Source organism: Cydia fagiglandana, chromosome 17 (genome assembly GCF_963556715.1).
Source record: "Cydia fagiglandana chromosome 17, ilCydFagi1.1, whole genome shotgun sequence".
Lineage (NCBI taxonomy): Eukaryota > Metazoa > Arthropoda > Insecta > Lepidoptera > Tortricidae > Cydia > Cydia fagiglandana.
Window position 1 is genome coordinate 12,439,836 of NC_085948.1, and position 19,694 is coordinate 12,459,529.

Genomic DNA, 19,694 nt, shown 5'->3' on the forward strand with positions numbered 1-19,694 from the left:
GGTGACCGTTTTCTTTTTGCATTTTTTTCCGTTTTTTTTTTTGCTTTATGGTACGGAACCCTTCGTGCGCGAGTCCAACTCGCACTTGCCCGGTTTTTTATAATAGTGCAGTAGTGTGCCGATGCCCTCAAGTTGGGTTACTTTAGCCCTGGAGGGTAACTTTGGGCATTGCGATTTACTCGGTCCAGGTTAGGTATATTATTGCACTAAGGTAAAGGCACCTATTACCGTGGTAGTTAAGGAACTTTTCAAAAGAGATTCAAAAATTAAGGGTATCAATGCTGTCTAACAGCTAGGAATATTTTTTTTTCATCAGAGCATTTAATGAACTTTCCGTTTCACACGTTTTTGGATTCATTTTGGCTTATTATATGTATTAAAATATTTTTTGAAGCCAAAATGACCAAATCTTCTATTACCGTGGCAAGGGACAGGCTGTGATTCTATTATCGCGAATTGAGCTTTCATTACCGAGGGTACAATTGGCATGATTTTTCTGCACTCGTTAATAGAAACCAAACTCAAAATTCGAAACCTAATACCGAGGGTTAAAACAATAATAATGACGTGGGTTCTGTATATTATGTTTGTGCCATTAAGTTTAATAATGACACAAAAATAAAAAATAAAACTATAGGAGTATGTTTAAAAATACCAAAAATACAATACCAAATAGTCACTCGGTAATAGATAACTCTTTAAGAGCCTATTACCGACCCATTCGATATTTCTCTGGGTCGGTAATAGATTTCTATACATTCTATCACCGAGGGTAATCTGGTCATACCATCGGTAATAGGCTTAATTTGGAGTTTGATTAAACCTAATTCCGACCCATAAAAAGAATAAAACACAGATGGTTCTTCAAATAAAATCAAACACGTATATTATAAGCTTCTTGTAAAGACAAAATCACATAACCGGCAAGTAAATTTTAGTTTTTATCTCAAAATAAAAAAAAGTTGACAGATTAAGGGTTCCCATTGAAACAAGGAAATCGGTGCTGAAGTTTTTGTTAAAAATTAAGGGTTAGTTGAATACTTTCCATACCACGGAAATAGCTCTTTAATAGCGTGAATAGATCAAGATTGGAATAAATAAAAGAAATTATAAAACTGATAAGTTGTACCAAAACTAAAGAGTAAATAACAAAACTACCACTTTTTCTATTACCGTGGCATACCACGGAATTACTTACCACAGAAGTAATTGGCGCCTATCACCGCTGTATTTTATTTTCCATTTTAAACGTATTTCCCGGTCAAAAACTAAGTTAAAAGTAATTCAAAATCGTGTAGAAAACAATACACAACCTCTTAAAAGGCATTGCAGTAGTTTATTTGCCATAACTATTACGTAAAACACTAAGTAAGATTGGAGTGCATTTACCTGTGGCGTCACGCGTCTGTATGGAATAACCGGCTCTTGCGCCGCCGTCGCACAAACTGACGAATCGCGAGTTTTTTGTTACCCTCACACAAATGCACACTAATGGGCACGATAGACCAATGAATGAGCTTGTTTTGTGTATGCTTTATTTCTTAGGGAATAGATCTGTTTGCTTGCAAAATGCGTATTTGTAAACACCGCGGTGTTAGACGTCGATTTTGATACCCGCGTTAATAGCCGCCGTTACCTTATAATTATGTCATGAGATTGGTTTTAGCAAACTTTTGATGTTTTTTTGTTTTTTATTAGACCCTTTTAAATGAGGTTTTCATGTGGGTCAAAGTTACCCTCCATTGGGTAAAAGTAACCCGAGTTTAAGGTACCTTTAAGAAACTGACAATGACGACATGTAAATATATTTTTGGAACGTTGGCGTGTAGGCAAAACTCTAAGATTATCACATTCTACAGCCATCGACTCTACTACCTAAGGCACTTTTCATGAGAAAACGCGTTATCGGCTACAAGCGTAGCGCGTAGCATAGCTTATGTGTAAGTGAATGCGTTAAGGCACCTACCTAACTTACGGGCCAGTACGGGCTAATAAGTTATGAGATACCTGCCTACTAGAACCATTATTATCGCTGACTGTCAATGCAGAAAAAAGAATAAATATCCTTTTAGGCGAGCAAACATAACGACGATATCTATATCCTCTACACCTCTACCTCTGCCTCCCTCTATCTACCTCTATGTGCTCGTCAGGTCTGCCGGGCGGACGTGGCTGACACTGCTGGCTGATCAATCTGCCAATTTATAGCGACCCTAATAATTCCCACCAACAGATTTGTTCACCAGTCATAACTGCCAGGCATATTTATTAACTATGAAATGGAAGTCGGTTAAAAAGCAGTGGTGGCCGAGTGGATATGACGTCTGACTTTCAATCCGGAGGTCGCGGGTTCAAATCCTGGCTCGTACCACTGAGTTTTTCGGAACTTACGTACGAAATATCATTTGATATTTACCACTAGCTTATCGGTGAAGGAAAACATCGTGAGGAAACCTGCATACATCTGCGAAGAAATTCATAGGTGTATGTGAAGCCCCCAATCCGCATTGGGCTAGCGTGGGGACTATAGCCCAAGCCCTCTCGCTCATGAGAGGAGGCCTGTGCTCAGCAGTGGGACGTATATAGGCTGAAATGATGATGATGATGATATTTATTTCACGGACTCCACTTTACGGTACTTACCATTGCAATTGGGATAAAAATAAATATCTTTTCTTCTCCGATGAATGCTAGTAAAGTCCCATCCGTATTCGATATTCCTGGATTCCCTACGCTCAGTGGGCGTGCGACCGTATGTCCATCGTTTCGCATTGGCGCAAATTAATGAGGGAGGGATATTTATTTCAGAGCAGCGATACCCATCAGAATATCAATTCAGCCATATAGGTAATTATGTGATACGTAATATGTTGCTAGGTGACGGCTGCACGGATATTGCTGGAAACTGCATCGAACTTAACGTTTAATTTGAGTATAACTTTTGGGTTTTCCTTCCATTATCAGCCATAGAATTCATTGGGTTATCTGATGAGACGTAAGCTCTAAAATATTTCATTAGCCATCATAGAAAATGACATGTCGGACGACTCGGCCCGGGCACGGCCAGGTCTAGCGTGAGTCATCCGTTTCGCAAAAACTTAAGGCTCCTTTAAATAAATAAAAATAAATTACTTCGAGTAACGAGGACTCATAATCACAATAATATTATAATACAATTAAATTAAAATTACATTTAAAAAAAATATAACATTGACATACACTATTCTAAATACTACACACAACATGCCTGTCGCAACAATGCCGCATGTAGGGACAGTCGACTCCCACGCGTATTCGGGAAACGAGATTATCACAAGATCTAGAGACGATATAGAGATCAACTAGATTTACATTAGATATCGACTAGATGTGACTTGGATATCTAAGTCATAACTTGTCGAAATCGTTCAAGAGGACCTCCAGAATCGCGGAAACGTCAAATTTGACATATCTATCTTACAAATATCTTTAAATTATCCATATCGTAACTTGTTGAGGTCTAGTAGAGATCTAATTCATTTTCAGAATCGAGCCGTCTGTCGGCAAACATGGCCAGGGCGGCCTTGGGGCTAGTTCGCTCCCTACGGACCAAGGCATTGGACAGCGTAGCACACTACAATACTCGTATAGATACTTAGAGCGTTTTATGATTCTAACATAGAAGAGTATTGTTGCCTAGCATATTTTATTTTGAGAGCATGAAGACAGCCAACACCAATGAATAATAAAACTCAACTTGTATAGGTAGAATTCTAACATGTTTAACTGACAGTTGTGACTACGAGTAAAAGCTTGGTACAAGTTTAAAGTTTTTAAAGCTCGATAAAGCTTGGTCGTATTATTTCTCTTTAGCCGTCCTGCATAATTAATAAGTATGATGATATTAACCTCGTGTGTCTAAATGTAAGTACAGTCGCCATCAGATATATCGGAGCGGCCAGGGTGCTCACAGATATCTGAACACGCCTCTATTGTTAAGGCGTTAGAGTGCTTGTTCAGATATTGTGAACACCTTGACCGCTCAGATATATCTGATGGCGACTGTACATAGTGGTTGCAATTTAATTTGAAACTTTTCATGATACAAAGTAGTATTTCTTTTGTCTTATTGCGTTTAAAAAAAACGAAACTCGATCTAGTTTACTTATAGAACAAGGTTCAAATTAAAATTGGAAAACTTTCTGTGATGGGTCTTAAGAGGTTTAAAGGCCTAGAGGCCGATTCTGCGTAAACAATTTGATTTCATTTTGTTATGATAGAACTCGCAGTGCGTTTCACGGATACCAAAAATTGCGAAGCGAGATATCTGTACGGCTACCACCAGTTTTGACATTGACAGATACGCTCGCGTCTACGTAAATTACGTTCTATACATCTCGCTTGCACTAATATGCGAGTACGAGCGAGATGCATAGAAAGTAAGTTACTTAGACGCGAGCGTATCTGTCAATGTCAAAACTGGTGGTAGTGGTTCTGGTGTCATGACTCCCAATCCATTTCGCGCGCATCAGTCAGCGTGAGCGATCGTCAAAGTCGTATTTTTTTTTATTATGTATGGGCTTACTCATGGCCACAGACTAGCCGAGGCGTAGACGTGGCCTACGATGTAGCAAGCTCGCCCAGAAGGTGCCTGTTTACTCTTGATTTGAAGGTTGCCGGGTTATAAGAACACGGAAATATAGACGCCGGCAAGGAATTCCATTCCTTGGCAGTGCGCATAAGGAAAGTGGAAGCAAAGCGCTTCGTGCGAATTGGTGGAATATCTACCAAGTAAGGATGGAAACCGGCCGTGCGTCTAAAAGTCCGATGGTAGAATGGGGACGGTCGTAAAAAAAAAATCAAAACCATAAACAATCATACTTGGTTTTCTAGTGTCAAACCCCCATATTCATAAAACTTTACAGGCCTGATTCAGTTAAATTATGTTTTGTTCCTTTCTTACAAATACACAAGTTAAAATGACAGATAAAGACAAACGATTATTACTTAATTGAGACTTGTAGCCCATTTATGAATAAAGGGGCAAAACTTTATAGGATTGTAAAAAAATACTCAAAGAGGTACTTGTAAATTTATTAATTTCAAATGAATTCCGCCACTTGCAGTAAACAGAATATATTAACAACAAATACATTCAAAATTATATAATTATTATTACACGATATATTTTTGAATGATAAGTCATTGTGTGCTTTGCAAAGTAAGTATTAATAAAACATATAAAATGTATCTAAACTAAATAATTATTATTTTATATTGCACTAAATAAATCTAATCAATGATTAGCTAAATTAAATTAATATACATTTGGTTCCGGCTAGGCTGGTACAATAATTCATTTTGTAAATTATCAATAAGTAATTACTTATAATAAATATATTAACTTGTGTTTGGGTTCATAACTAAATATATTATATAAATAAAGAGGACAGTCAAGCCTAAATGCATTTAATATCTCTTAAAAATGTAACAAATTCGTATGTGCTCTTTGTCAATATTCAATTTTACTCATTTATTTACACTTGACTGTACCTGCCTATTAACTCAACACAGCTTTTTTATAAGAAGGCGAGATCGAAAAGCGATAACTTGAAACAATATCAATAATATCAATATGACACTGAAAGAAAAACATATCTAAGTACTCAAACTAAAATGGTATCTACAATACTACAAATAAAATTATGCGCCTCGGCAATCATCCGTGAATTTTGAAAGGGTCGTGTGGTGAGGTTCCAGTATAAAAGGTTACAAGTGCCATATAATAGGCCTTTATCATCTGTGTCAGATGTTTTAAGCAGCATCCTGGTTACTACACTTGCGTTCGTGGCTGTAAAGCCCTATACTAGAGAGGATCCCACGGCCACACACGCGGCAGGTGTATGCTCCCTCGGGTGGGCGGGGGTTGGAGGCCTGCTCGTGGCGCCTCATGCGTTTTTCTTTTAATGAGGAAAACCAGGCATCGTCGACATCGTCGTGCTTGGATTGACCATCGTGAATAGCACGACGCCACACGGGTCGGTCTTCGGCCAGTTTCTGCCATTGGTTACATGAGATGTTAAAGGCAACAAGTGCCATATATGTACATAAATAACTTGCATGAAATTTGTACCCTTTTCATCTGCGCTACGTGAGTCTTGTACTCATTTTCACTGGATTCACAAAGGTTTATAAAAAAGAGAAGTGCGTCGTAATGTTACCTTAGTGAAGCCATTTTTACCATGTCATTTAGACACAGTATCCATATCCTAAAATAGTGTCGCTCTTTCAATCGATTGTTGTAATAACAAAGTAGATGGAAACGTAATTGACTTCACATTTTAATAGCTCGCCCTTGTAGAAATAGGTTTCCAGTTTTATTAAATATCCTGTTTTATCTGTTGTTGCTGAAGATATACACGAAGATTGCTGAGGCGCTTAACTTTATCAGTAGCAGGGTACTTTACGACGGGTCAATCGCGGACGGTCTAGAACGCAAAATGACTACAGTAATATTTTGTCTATATCGCAATTAGTCTACACCGTAAACGGTCTAGAACGCAAAATGTCCACTTTTATATCACCACATTTTACATAGGTAGGTTAGGTTCGTTAGGTATCTTCAAATGGCCGAAGGCCAAGCAGCATAGAATAGAAGCCCCGCGGAAGCGGGGCTCCGTCGACATAATGCGGGCATTTTGCGTTTTAGACCTTTTGCGATGTAGACTAATTGGGATATAGACAAAATATTACACTAGTAATTTTGGCGTTCTAGACCATCCGCGAATAACCATTTACGACTATGGACATACGTCACATTCCCAACAGACAGCGTCTCTTAGTCTATCAGTATACATCTACTCAACGTTATAATTGCACATCTATTGCACTTAATATTACGCATTTACAACAAATTATTCACAGATTCTTATTTACAAATTACATTTTTGAATAAAATTCAAAAAATCACGACTACTTTTGAATCAATGAAATCAAAGTCGTATAATTTTAGGACGGGAGCGAATTTCAAAGAACATACAATTTCACTAAACAAATTTACCCGTACGTTTTTACATTTTACACTTAAGTACATTCTATCATAATAATTAACATCCGAAATCTATTTCGTTGCAATCGTATTGTTAAATTTTATTGACAACTTCTTTCTTCTGTACCCACATCGACATGGACTTTTCGAAAATAAACCGCCCGTTTGCTATGTTTAATAAAAAATATTTCAATCATTGCTCTGAACTGGGATATTTGCATAAATATTTCTTATTAACCAAGAAATTCACGTATCTACACACCACTTCACAGTGTCCTTTACTGAAACGTCGCTTCAAAGAAAGAAGCGTCAAATTGACTTTAGTAAGGTCGCCAAACAGTGTTGCTGTCTGGTTGTGGGTTTCCCCGTTGTCCAAGATTATTTACTCGGCCGTCCTCCCCTCTCGCCGCGGCGGCAGCACAAGAGTTCCCTCCACCGAGCAATAACTCTTGTCCGTGATTCCCGTGCTGTCTATGATTGTTAGTCGTTGAAGATATTTGATCCATCATAGTCTGTAGCTCATTGTGGTGGTTCTGCGTCGAATGTATTGAGTTCGAGTGTAATGGATGGAAGTTGTGCGTCTGGTTCGCTGCTGTATAGAGTTGGCTATATAGTAGACTTGCTGGTAAGACGGGATATAAGGAGTTGTTACAGTTACTGCTGCCGTAAGAGGTATTCTGACTGCCCATTAAGGAAGGGAAGTTTGAGCTGTTGTGATTGGCGATGTTTGTGGTTGTGTTTGATGTTAGAAGGTCGTCTTGGACAGGGCTCTCTGGTTGCGAGCTGTTGTCGCTGAGGGAGCGCGGGCCGGTGGAGAGGCTGTAGTCTGTGTTGTTGTTGTAGCGGGGCAGGAGGCTGGGGTGGTGCGAGGGCGATGACCCCACGAGCCCCGACAGCTGCTGGTCCAGGTCCACAGCCGTCGTGTCGGGAAGCACTGCCGAGAGAAAACTACGATTAGTATTGTGTTAGGCAATAGTTAAATCGGAAATACGAGGAAACAAATAGTAACTAAATCCCTCGATTAGAATAGAGACAATGTACAGGCAGGCATGTACATAATTTTTGAGATTGGTTAAACCAAAATTAAAACTCGTCACTTAAACCTGTCGTACCCACTTCTCGAATATATTTCGTTAAAACAATTCCGTGAAAAGTGGTGACGCACAATTTACATTTTCCTTTTATGACACTCAACTGCACTTAAAAGGTAGGTACCTACATAGAAAGAATATATTGACATATAGTTCACTGTAAGATGTAACGAAATAACTTAATGTCTGGTCAAAAAACAATCCAGAAATCACCCCAATCATTAAAACAGACATTTAGTATCTTTTTACCACCTCACGTCTCAGAAAACAACAAAATGTAGACCTACATCTGTTGTTGTTCTTGGCTTCCTACATCTCCGAAAATACAGTGGAATGTTTTGTTAGCATCGTTTAATATGGTGATATTTTTCACGTCGCGCGGCGGGCACGCATCGGCGATAAATTCATCGGACGATCGGGCGCGTCCGAGCGCCTGTAAATTATAATGAGAGCCGATTTAGAGTGGGTGCACACTGTTGACTCGCTTGCGGCTATGGATCCGCTTACGCTTATGATGCAGAGGCTGATAAATTCTTTGAGAGGATTGGGGGCGGAGGATGAAGAGCCAATTTAAACTCTGCAAACCGGCAAGTCAGAACACTTTATAAACAGAAACACGAATAGCGGTTATGAAATATTGGCTTGAACTTTGGGAAACACCCAAAGGGAAAATAATAGGAAGGTAATTTCATAGGCACTTGAAAACCAGTATAAAAGTTTGTTTTAAGCCTTGACTATGTAGTCATGCATTGTCTATGCAAGAATGCTCTTGGGCTTACTATAAATGCATCCGACTAAACCGGGCCAGTATAAAACCTTATCATACAAGAAAATTGTTGCTTGCAGCTTAAGTAAATTCTAATACATAGTATGTAAGTTCATAATCCATGTATGACTGTTTGTTTCTGAATAAAAATAAAAGTTCAGTTCCATAATACTTATTCCGAAGCAATAAAAAAATTGAGCTGAAATTGAAGATAGCACCCCAGGTCCAGGTCACTGATTTTATGGCATACAAGCGTACCATAAGTTCGAGTATGACTGATATTTGAAACGTCGTATTCCGCTCGTTTTTTTTAAGTTACACAGTTTGGTCGACACAGTGACCAGCGACTGCTTTTTGTGTGTAGAGTTTGGTGTCGTGGCCACGTCAATTCCGCTCGTGAATTCCAGATATCTTCTTTCAATTAGTCTTTTGGGTAGTGCATTCGGTAAGTATGTCCTGAGCCTTAGTTCCGCTGCGCCGGCGGCCAGGACGCAGCGGGCGGGGGAGGGGGCATCAAGGAGGATGTCGCTCGTAAAACATGTTGGTGCGTTTTATTTCACCCTTTTGGTTTATTATGGATAAATTACGCCTAACCTTGCCTCGTAAATCGATCATTATTGGCTAACTTTAGAAATCAGTTAGGAGATAGATTGAAGCAACATATTATAGTTTGGATGCCAGATATGAATCACTCTATCACCGTCATTCATTATTGTTGTAACAGTTTTAAACTCGAAACGTGCTCTTTAGAGACATCTTTTTAAGGCACATTTTGGGAAAAGAACGTAGGAGTAGCCTCTATTAATGTCGCATTAATGTCGCGAAAATGTAGGAAAAAAGGGTGTTACGGCTCGATTCGTACTTTAAGATACATACGTCAAATATTACGTCTAGATACGATATGGATTAGATATGTCAGTGTCAAAAGTGAAGTTGTTGTTTGAAGAAACGTCACTTTTGACACTGACATATCTAATCCATATCGTATCTAGACGTAATATTTGACGTATCTTAAAGTTCGAATCGGGCCGCTAGTTATCTGTGATTTTTGTGCCAAAATCCTCCGAGGGTGTCTGGTCAAACACGCTTCCACCAAACCCTAATGCTGGTGGGTTGAACTGTGGCGCAGTAGGAGCCGCATAGGACGAAAAGTACGCTGGATAAGCGCTCATAACTGTGGACCACGACTACTACGGGTCTCTATCAATATTGTAGAAAATTATGGCAATAAAGGATCTGGTTACCTGTATTATTAGTGCCAAAGTCCTGCGAGGGTGTCTGGTCAGGCACGCTTCCACCGAACCCTAATGCTGGTGGGTTGAATTGTGGCGCAGTAGGGGCCGCACAGGACGAGAGGTACGCAGGGTAAACGCTCGTTTCTGTAGGCCACGACTACGGCGAGTTTCTATCAATAGGTATTTATAGAAAATGCTAGCAATAAGGGACCTGGTTACCTGTATTATTAGTGCCAAAGTCCTGCGAGGGTGTCTGGTCAGGCACGCTCCCACCGAACCCTAATGCTGGTGGGTTGAGCTGTGGCGCAGTAGGGGCCGCATAGGATGAAAAGTACGCTGGATAAGCGCTCATAACTGTGGACCACGACTACTACGGGTCTCTATCAATATTATAGAAAATTATGGCAATAAAGGATCTGGTTACCTGTATTATTAGTGCCAAAGTCCTGCGAGGGTGTCTGGTCAGGCACGCTTCCACCGAACCCTAATGCTGGTGGGTTGAACTGTGGCGCAGTAGGGGCCGCGCAGGACGAAAGGTACGCAGGGTATGCGCTCGCGCCCCCGTAGCCCCAGTGGGAGTTGCTTGAGCTGAGTCCGAATTGGCTCATGTCTGTGGGGAAAATAAGGAAATTAGTATGAGTTAGATTTAAAAATGGGTACAAAGAGCACAAAATAGAACAAAAGCCAAAAATTGAAGGAGACTCAAGGATTGAGAAGGGCTAAAAAGAAACAAAACAGAGATTTAAAAAATATTAAATTTAAGTTGTTACCGTGAATCGATTTCGCCTCTTAGCTTTTAAATGTTTGTGTGCAAGGTAAGGCAAGTAGGTACCTATCTAACAAGTTGATTGATCAGGGCTAATTTTAAGTCTGGTGTCAGACTCAGAACAAAGCACATTGACGCATAAAAGTAATATGAAATTCCTAAGTGCACGTGCTAGATAGAATAGGAAAAACAGATTCCAAGCGCTATTCTATGCATCAGAAGTAGCAAACATACCATGCAAACTGTCAATAATATTCATAAACAATTGAAAATCCAATCTCCGCCAACAAAACGCAAGTTATACTGCCAGCCGGAAACAACACGCGCATAGAGATATCCCGCTCTCGTCCAGTTTATTTTTCCGGGAGCATTACCGGCTTTTATTTTTCGGTATCACGGTTCCGTTTTTGGCCGGCGATCGGCGGAGTCGGTTTTTATACGATACGCGCCCGCCGCGTCGATTTGTGAATTTTTTACCCTGTTTTTACTCGTTTTGAGCCGCCGGTTAAGTTGTTTTGGGGGCAGCCGGGGATTTTAGCGGTGCTTGTACGTGCGTCCGGATTCCGGCCGGATTTTTCTGTGCTGATTGAATCGCGCTTATATGGTTTGGCTGCTCATTCAGTTTTGAGCGAGTGATAAGGTTTGAGGTTAGATTGCATTTTCATTTTTCGGCACGGTTGCGCGTGACGTGTATTTCAGCTGCCAAAAATTGTAAAGGTTTTTTTCATTTCTGTCTATAGTTTATTTTATTTATTATTTTATTTGATACACTAGCAGCTCTTAGAGCTGACGCGTGTATATCGAAGTTTATCTAGTTTCTTGTATGTTGTTTATGTTTGCGGTTCACATATAAATACAAAACAAATATTCTTTATTTAACACAAAAAAATCATGTAAAAATAAAGACACAGGCAGTTTTATATCGCTAAAGAGTAATGTCTTCCAAGCAGCATAAAAAAAAATACAAATTTAAACGTTGAAACTTTTTGTTTGCTCTGCATAAGATACTTCATATCAGTTTCCTCACGCTTGATTTCCATTAAAAAAATCTTATTTTTACCGTGCTTTTAAAAAATGGACATGATTAAATGTGATCATGAAAATTTAATAATGTCCACCTTAGGTCCATAATTAAATAATGTTATTCTCAACCAAAAGGGTGCTTTATTATCAGTTGTCCATAAGGCGCTATTCCCATATAGCCTCAATTTGAAATCCACCTTATCGACAACCTACAATGTAGTCCCTTTTGGTTGAAAACGTAAATAGTGCTATAGACCGACCGCTTAACTGAGGGCCCGATTCGGTTTTTGAAATAGATATTTATTAGATATCTTTTAGACATCACCAAGATACGATAACGATATGTTTAAGATCTAACCTGTCAAATTTTACATTTGCGCGATTCTGGAGATACTCTTGAACGATTTCCACAGGATATGACTTAGAGATCTAATTCACATCTCATAGATATCTTACTCTATCTAACGTAAAAGTGACATTGGTTGCCCGAATTGCGCTGCAAAAGAGAACTAGTTGATATCTAAACTATAACGTAATAGAATGGATCTAGTACGTGTCGTGTCTTGTGAATATCTTGAAGTTCAAATACGGCATTGGGTCCTCGCCTGCGCGGTACGGGGGCGACGGGGCGGGATGACTAAGGGTGGTGGGGAAGGTGCGGGCGGCAGGCGTACGGCGCCCCCGCACCGCGCAGGCGAGGACTCAGTTAAGGGGTCGGTCTATATATAATCGCTTATTTACCTTTTACCAGCCTAAGCAAATTAGATAACAAGCGCAATAAAGCAAAAGCCGCAGACAGGTCAGACTGGAAGATAATTAGGGTTCAATTATACTTACTTTGGCAGGTAGTGATGGGCGGCATGCGGAACCCGCCTAGCGGGTCCGGCGGGAAGGGGAAGGGCCGCTGCCCGAACGCGAAGTGGAACTGCTGTTGCTGCCCTAGAAGCGAAAGCACTATCAGTACGATACTAGCTGTTCTTTACGAGAAGCATTCTGGGTTGATTATTATCTAAGATACAGTTAGTCAATAGTCATGTATAGTAATGTAATATTTGATTCATACCAAGACAAGACACTTCGCTGGCCCAATATTACAGTGTTCTATGTTTCACTTTTATCGAACTCAAATTTGAATATTATCATAGTGACATTAAGTCAAGTTTCAATGTATCTTGAAAATGTAACATAGAACCCTCTAATATTGGGCCAGCGACTTGGCCCCCGTATTAGGCAACTTATGAGTAATTTCTCAGTGTGCCTACTTTACTTAGGTATGCATTGTAGTTACGTATACTACAACTGCACTACATTATACTCAGGACCCCAAACAACAAACAATTTTTGAGGGCCTTTTGTTTTAGAATAAATTGTAATTATTCACAACGACGGGACTTAATCGCGTAAAATTAAGTTTTTAAATTTACCTCCGTCGTTTCGAGGATGGCGTTGTCCCCGTGGTCTCGGGTGGTCTTTTCCGAGACCACGAGGGCAACGCCGTGGTATCTTTCTTGATTGAAAAACTAACAGCCGTATTCGAACAATTAGATACGTCAAATACTAGATATTGAAACGATATGGATTAGATATGTCAGTGTCAAAAGTGTCAAAAGTGACGTTTTTGTTTGAAGAAATGTCAATTTTGACACTTGTTTGACACTGACATATCTAATCCATATCGTTTCAATATCTAGTATTTGACGTATCTCATTGTTCGAATACGGCTGTTAAGTTTAAGTCCCGTCGTGAAAGTTTAAATCAGTGTAGATCTTGTACAGTACAGTGTAACGTACCTACAGTATAATATAAATACTTAAAAAATTTTGAATAAAATAAAATTTACATCAAAATAGATAGGTAAATGTAAAATAATTCTAACCAAACTTATTTACCAAGCACTTCACCTCGACAATTAAAACAAATTGAATTAACAAAATTGGAACCGTCGAATCCAATAAAGGCTGATGTGAACTAACGTGGGTCCTTATTCTAATTCGAACACATGCTGCATTACGGGGGTGGCGATAAATTATCGACTGTCTCCGAACAAATCAGGGGGTGGATTCTGGAGACGGGTGACTTGTTTCACTATGGTCTCGGTAGAGTATTTTAGGGTATTTCTTAGTTCCTAAATAAAAATTAAAAATAATTTGCAACCGAATTTGAATTTACACGCGCTAGACATTATTGTTGTTTACTGGCAATAGAACTGCAGTCGTACTTACTTAATCATGTTCCTCCAAACAACGTTAATATAATTGTTAATGTGTATAATATTTATTTGGATAGGCATTATATTTCAATTTAATCAAATTGTCTTTGCCATCTTTAACAATAACTACATTGACAAAGATAATAAAATAATAAATCCCAAGTAAATCCCCTGTTGGTTTACGAACACTAACCTGTTCAAGTAAAATATTAAATTAGTTGACAAATAATCCTAAAATATGGTCCATGAAATGCACTAGTTTTTCCGAAAGCGACTGCCTTCTGACCCAGAAGGTAAACTAAGCTTCCACACACACCCACAAATTAAGTATGTTTTCCTTCACAGATAAGCGACTAGTAAATATCAAATGACATTTAGAAGTAGTTCCGAATCTCATTGATGCGATCCACTCGATCCAGGGTTCAAACCTTCGACCTCAGTAAAATTGAAAGTCGCACGCTCAAGCCAATTAACACTTCTCACACATTTGAAGGTATATGTCCCCATTAAATAGTTAAATAACCTTTATTTAAATCACGTTAATATTTACCGATCTCCAAAAACCGGCTCAACTACGCCATTAGTTAAACACGCATGAAAAATCCACTGAAAATCGAGTTCCACAACGATTTCCAAGATTAATTAACATTTCTCGGAGCAAACTGGGACTATTAGTCAGCGCCAGGCGGCACGCACCACGGGTACATTCCGTATCGACGCGTACCTACTACCTATACGGTCCACGTTACTATCGATAGTATCGATATACTATCGATATCGATGTCTGGAGCTCAAAGAGGCTACGTGAAACTTGCTGCAGTCTTATAAGTCTGGAGTTTAAATTACATTCTTGTTAGGTTCTTTATAGGAAATGATGTTGCTTACGTTATGAAGCAATGTAAAACGTTCAGACCGGTAGGTTCCCATATTCAATTATCATTTCACGCTATTCGTTCTCTGTTTATTTATCTATAGTAATATAAAAAGCTGTATATTATTGGCATATACCAACATACATACAAATTACGACTACACTGTGGTCAAATAAAATCTTAAAAATAACTAAACATTCAAATTTTTCTCCAATCTTATATGGGGGTGAGGCGGGTCGTTAAAATATGTTTTTGAAGTATCACTTCGATTCAGGAACCGGTTTGCTACATAGGTACGCCTGGGTTATAAAGGTATCAAGTGCCATACCCGTTTTAGGTTAGGTACGTGAAAAATTAAAAGTAGTGTAGAACACATAACTGGGTACTTACACTTTTATATAGACTTCATTTGTTACCAAATTACTCGATCTATAATAAAAAATATATGATTTTTTAGCCCTTGCTTGCTACGGTGTCTACATATTACATGGACCCAATACCGGTATTCAATTTCCATATAAAACGTTCCAATATAAAACGTTCGGACCGGTAGGTTCCCATATTCAATTATCATTTCACGCTATTCGTTTTCTGTTTATTTATCTATATTAATATAAAAAGCTGTATATTATTGGCATATACCAACATACATACAAATTACGACTACACTGTGGTCAAATAAAATCTTAAAAATAACTAAACATTCAAATTTTTCTCCAATCTTATATGGGGTGAGGCGGGTCGTTAAAATATGTTTTTGAAGTATCACTTCGATTCAGGAACCGGTTTGCTACATAGGTACGCCTGGGTTATAAAGGTATCAAGTGCCATATCCCGCCAAAAGTAAATTATGGGTTAGGTACGTGAAAAATTAAAAGTAGCGTAGAACACATTTATGTAACTGGGTACACATTTATGTAGACTTCATTTGTTACCAAATTCTACTCGATCTATAATAAAAAATATATGATTTTTTAGCCCTTGCTTGCTACGGTGTCTACATGGACCCAATACCGGTATTCAATTTCAGTATCACGGTTGTTTATGTATGAATCATTAATTCATTATCATTATGCTTACCTTATATACTATTCTATATCAAAGAAATATTATGAACATAATGAGATATTGTGATTTTTAGTTATACCGGTAACGGTCCCTGATTACAGTGATTACATGGGTAGGTAATGTAGGTATGTCGTGTCAATGGCTCCGTGTAAACACGCACCGGCCCGGTCGACATCGCTAATTACGTAGCGTACCTACGGTTAACCTACACCCTACCGCTTAGCAAAGCTTGGATTTTTTGAACGTTTTCACATAACTTACGTCTGAAATATATGTTATTTGCTGTAAAGACAGGGGTGTCGGAAAAAAGAAAACAAAAAATCGTGAAACTTTACGAAAAACTACGTTTTTACTTCCAGCCTTGCACGATGAACCATGGAGTCTACATATTACACGGCATGGATACGTCGTGTCAATGCTCCGTGTGTAAACACGCACCGGCCCGGTCGACATCGCTAATTACGTAGCGTACCTACGGTTAACCCTGCATCCCACCGCTCAGCAAAGCTTGGATTTTTTGAACGTTTTTACATACTTACGTCCGAAATATATGTTATTTGCTGTAAAGACAGGAGTGTCGGAAAAAAGAAAACAAAAAATCGTGAAACTTTACGAATAACTACGGTTTTACTTCTAGCCTTGCACGATGAACCACGGAGTCTACATATTACATGGTATGGATACGTCGTGTCAATGCTCCGTGTGTAAACACGCACCGGTCTGGTCGACATCGCTAATTACGTAGCGTACCTACGGTTAACCCTACACCCTGCCGCTTAGCAAAGCTTGGATTTTTTTGAACGTTTTTCACATACTTACGTCCGAATCCGAAATATATGTTATTTTCTGTAAAGACAGGAGTGTCGGAAAAAAGAAAACAAAAAATCGTGAAACTACGAATAACTACGGTTTTACTTCTAGCCTTGCACGATGAACCACGGAGTCTACATATTACATGGCATGGATACGTCGTGTCAATGCTCCGTGTAAACACGCACCGGTCTGGTCGACATCGCTAATCACGTAGCGTACCTACGGTTAACCCTACACCCTGCCGCTTAGCAAAGCTTGGATTTTTTGAACGTTTTTACATACTTACGTCCGAAATATATGTTATTTGCTGTGAAGACAGGAGTGTCGGAAAAAAGAAAACAAAAAATCGTGAAACTTTACGAAAAACTACGTTTTTACTTCCAGCCTTGCACGTTGAACCACGGAGTCTACATATTACACGGCATGGATACGTCGTGTCAATGGCTCCGTGTAAACACGCACCGGTCTGGTCGACATCGCTAATCACGTAGCGTACCTACGGTTAACCCTACACCCTGCCGCTTAGCAAAGCTTGGATTTTTTGAACGTTTTTACATACTTACGTCCGAAATATATGTTATTTGCTGTGAAGACAGGAGTGTCGGAAAAAAGAAAACAAAAAATCGTGAAACTTTACGAAAAACTACGTTTTTACTTCCAGCCTTGCACGTTGAACCACGGAGTCTACATATTACACGGCATGGATACGTCGTGTCAATGGCTCCGTGTAAACACGCACCGGTCTGGTCGACATCGCTAATCACGTAGCGTACCTACGGTTAACCCTACACCCTGCCGCTTAGCAAAGCTTGGATTTTTTGAACGTTTTTACATACTTACGTCCGAAATATATGTTATTTGCTGTGAAGACAGGAGTGTCGGAAAAAAGAAAACAAAAAATCGTGAAACTTTACGAAAAACTACGTTTTTACTTCCAGCCTTGCACGTTGAACCACGGAGTCTACATATTACACGGCATGGATACGTCGTGTCAATGCTCCGTGTGTAAACACGCACCGGTCTGGTCGACATCGCTAATCACGTAGCGTATACCTACGGTTAACCCTACACCCTGCCGCTTAGCAAAGCTTGGATTTTTTCAACGTTTTTTACATGCGTCCGGAACATAAGTTATTTGTTGTGATGACCACGAGTAAAATAATACAAACGAACTGTTAAAAAAAATTGAAATCTGTGGATCTTGACTAAAAAATACGCTTTTACTTCGAGCCTTGCACGACGAGCCACGGTGTCTACATACATGCGACATGTCGTGTCGTAAACACGGTAATCACGATTAACCCTACACCCTATTACCGCTTGGGCATCATTCACGTTTTTTGTTTTAAATTCTTAACATGTGTCTAAAACAAGAGTTGTTGTTTTAGACACATGTTAAGGACTTGATTATTTGAATGTATGTTAACGCTAACATAATTTAAAATAAAATGGTCTCTCTAGTGGGTTCGTATTAGACGTATTTACATCTTGAACATCAGATATGTAATTTCTTATCCTTATAGGTACATTACATTTACTAACACCTACAAATAAACTCATGTCACAGTACCTACGTACACGTACTACAAGTTTACACGTACGAAATACAGGTACTACGAGCCCCGATGCATATGTTTTCGTCTAGTGAGACCATTTTTTGAGGTTCTCGCGTTTGTTCAAAAATAATGTTTTTGTTTAAAAATTACTAATATTTAATGCTTATACTAATGTAATTTAATTTTATATTGTAATACTCTGCAATTACTAAATCCAAATACAAGAAATACCGTTTGTACTGAAAGAAAAAAAAATATGATTTTTTTATTGACGGGTAGGATTGCAACATATGTGAAAAGGGCTATTACTAGGGAAAGCAATAGGGTTCTGCCAATGTACTGACAATTTTGTTTCGAGCCCATGCATGCAGCAGTGCTGTAGGTAAGAGAGGACAATATGATTTGGACAACGTTTTTGAAAAGTCCTATTTTTCAGCAATAAAAGTCTCATGAAATTTTATTATACGATCAAAATAAACTACATTAAACATTGCTATTATGGTTCCTATGACTGGGTCATTTTATGTTCATGTGTAAAATTTATTAAAATAAACAAAATTGATCCGCGGAACTAGACGAAATAATTTGCATCGGGGCTCGTAGGTACCTTATACTCGTATGTACCTACAATTGACGTTGTACCTATCAATAGGGAGCTAATAGTCGAGGCACCCCTACCAGGTGCCGATCGCGAAATTCGCGAATAATTCACGTGACAAGCCCGCATTGTCTACACGACGTAATCAAATCGCAGCGGAAGGGTTGACATTTTAGCAGTTGCGATATAGGTTTTTTCATACGGGAGTATAAATAATTTTATTTTGAGTGAACATAAATTTATGAGTATTGTTGTAGTAAATAATATCTATTATATCTACAAATAGGACTAACATACTAAAAATGTTTCACGTGTTTATGAAAGCTTTATATGTATTATAATAGAATTGCGGTACAAAAACTTACTTTGTAATGTATTCGTTTTGAAGAGCCATTATTTTCATAATATGTAAGACTATGTAAGACTTTCCCAGCGGGGCGGGACCTTGAATTTCATATTGATGTGGTTTAACAAATATTTTATTACAACAACTTATAATCTAATTATACTAACATTGAATAATTTAAACAAAACCAACAAGAAAAAACAAGTGAGTCTAAACCGTAAAAAATATTCAAACTTATAATCTGATTAAGGTATACTATTAATTTACACTTAAGGGCTTTCTATGAAGTGCTAGATGTGAAAATAATATGAATCCGTATTCCAT

At 38.7% G+C, this 19,694-nt stretch overlaps 1 protein-coding gene across 1 annotated transcript in view; it reads right to left on the reverse strand.

Moving 5' to 3' along the window:
- Positions 1 to 6,778: 6,778 nt before the first annotated feature.
- Positions 6,779 to 19,694, reverse strand: part of LOC134672546 (runt-related transcription factor 3) — a 40,275-nt gene continuing 27,359 nt past the window's right edge. The window contains exons 3-5 of the mRNA XM_063530492.1: positions 12,746 to 12,862; positions 10,544 to 10,729; positions 6,779 to 7,961 (exon numbers count right to left, since the gene is read on the reverse strand). Coding sequence (XP_063386562.1) covers positions 7,348 to 7,961; positions 10,544 to 10,729; positions 12,746 to 12,862 — 917 coding nt within the window. The 3' untranslated portion in view covers positions 6,779 to 7,347. The remainder of the gene's footprint in view (positions 7,962 to 10,543; positions 10,730 to 12,745; positions 12,863 to 19,694) is intronic.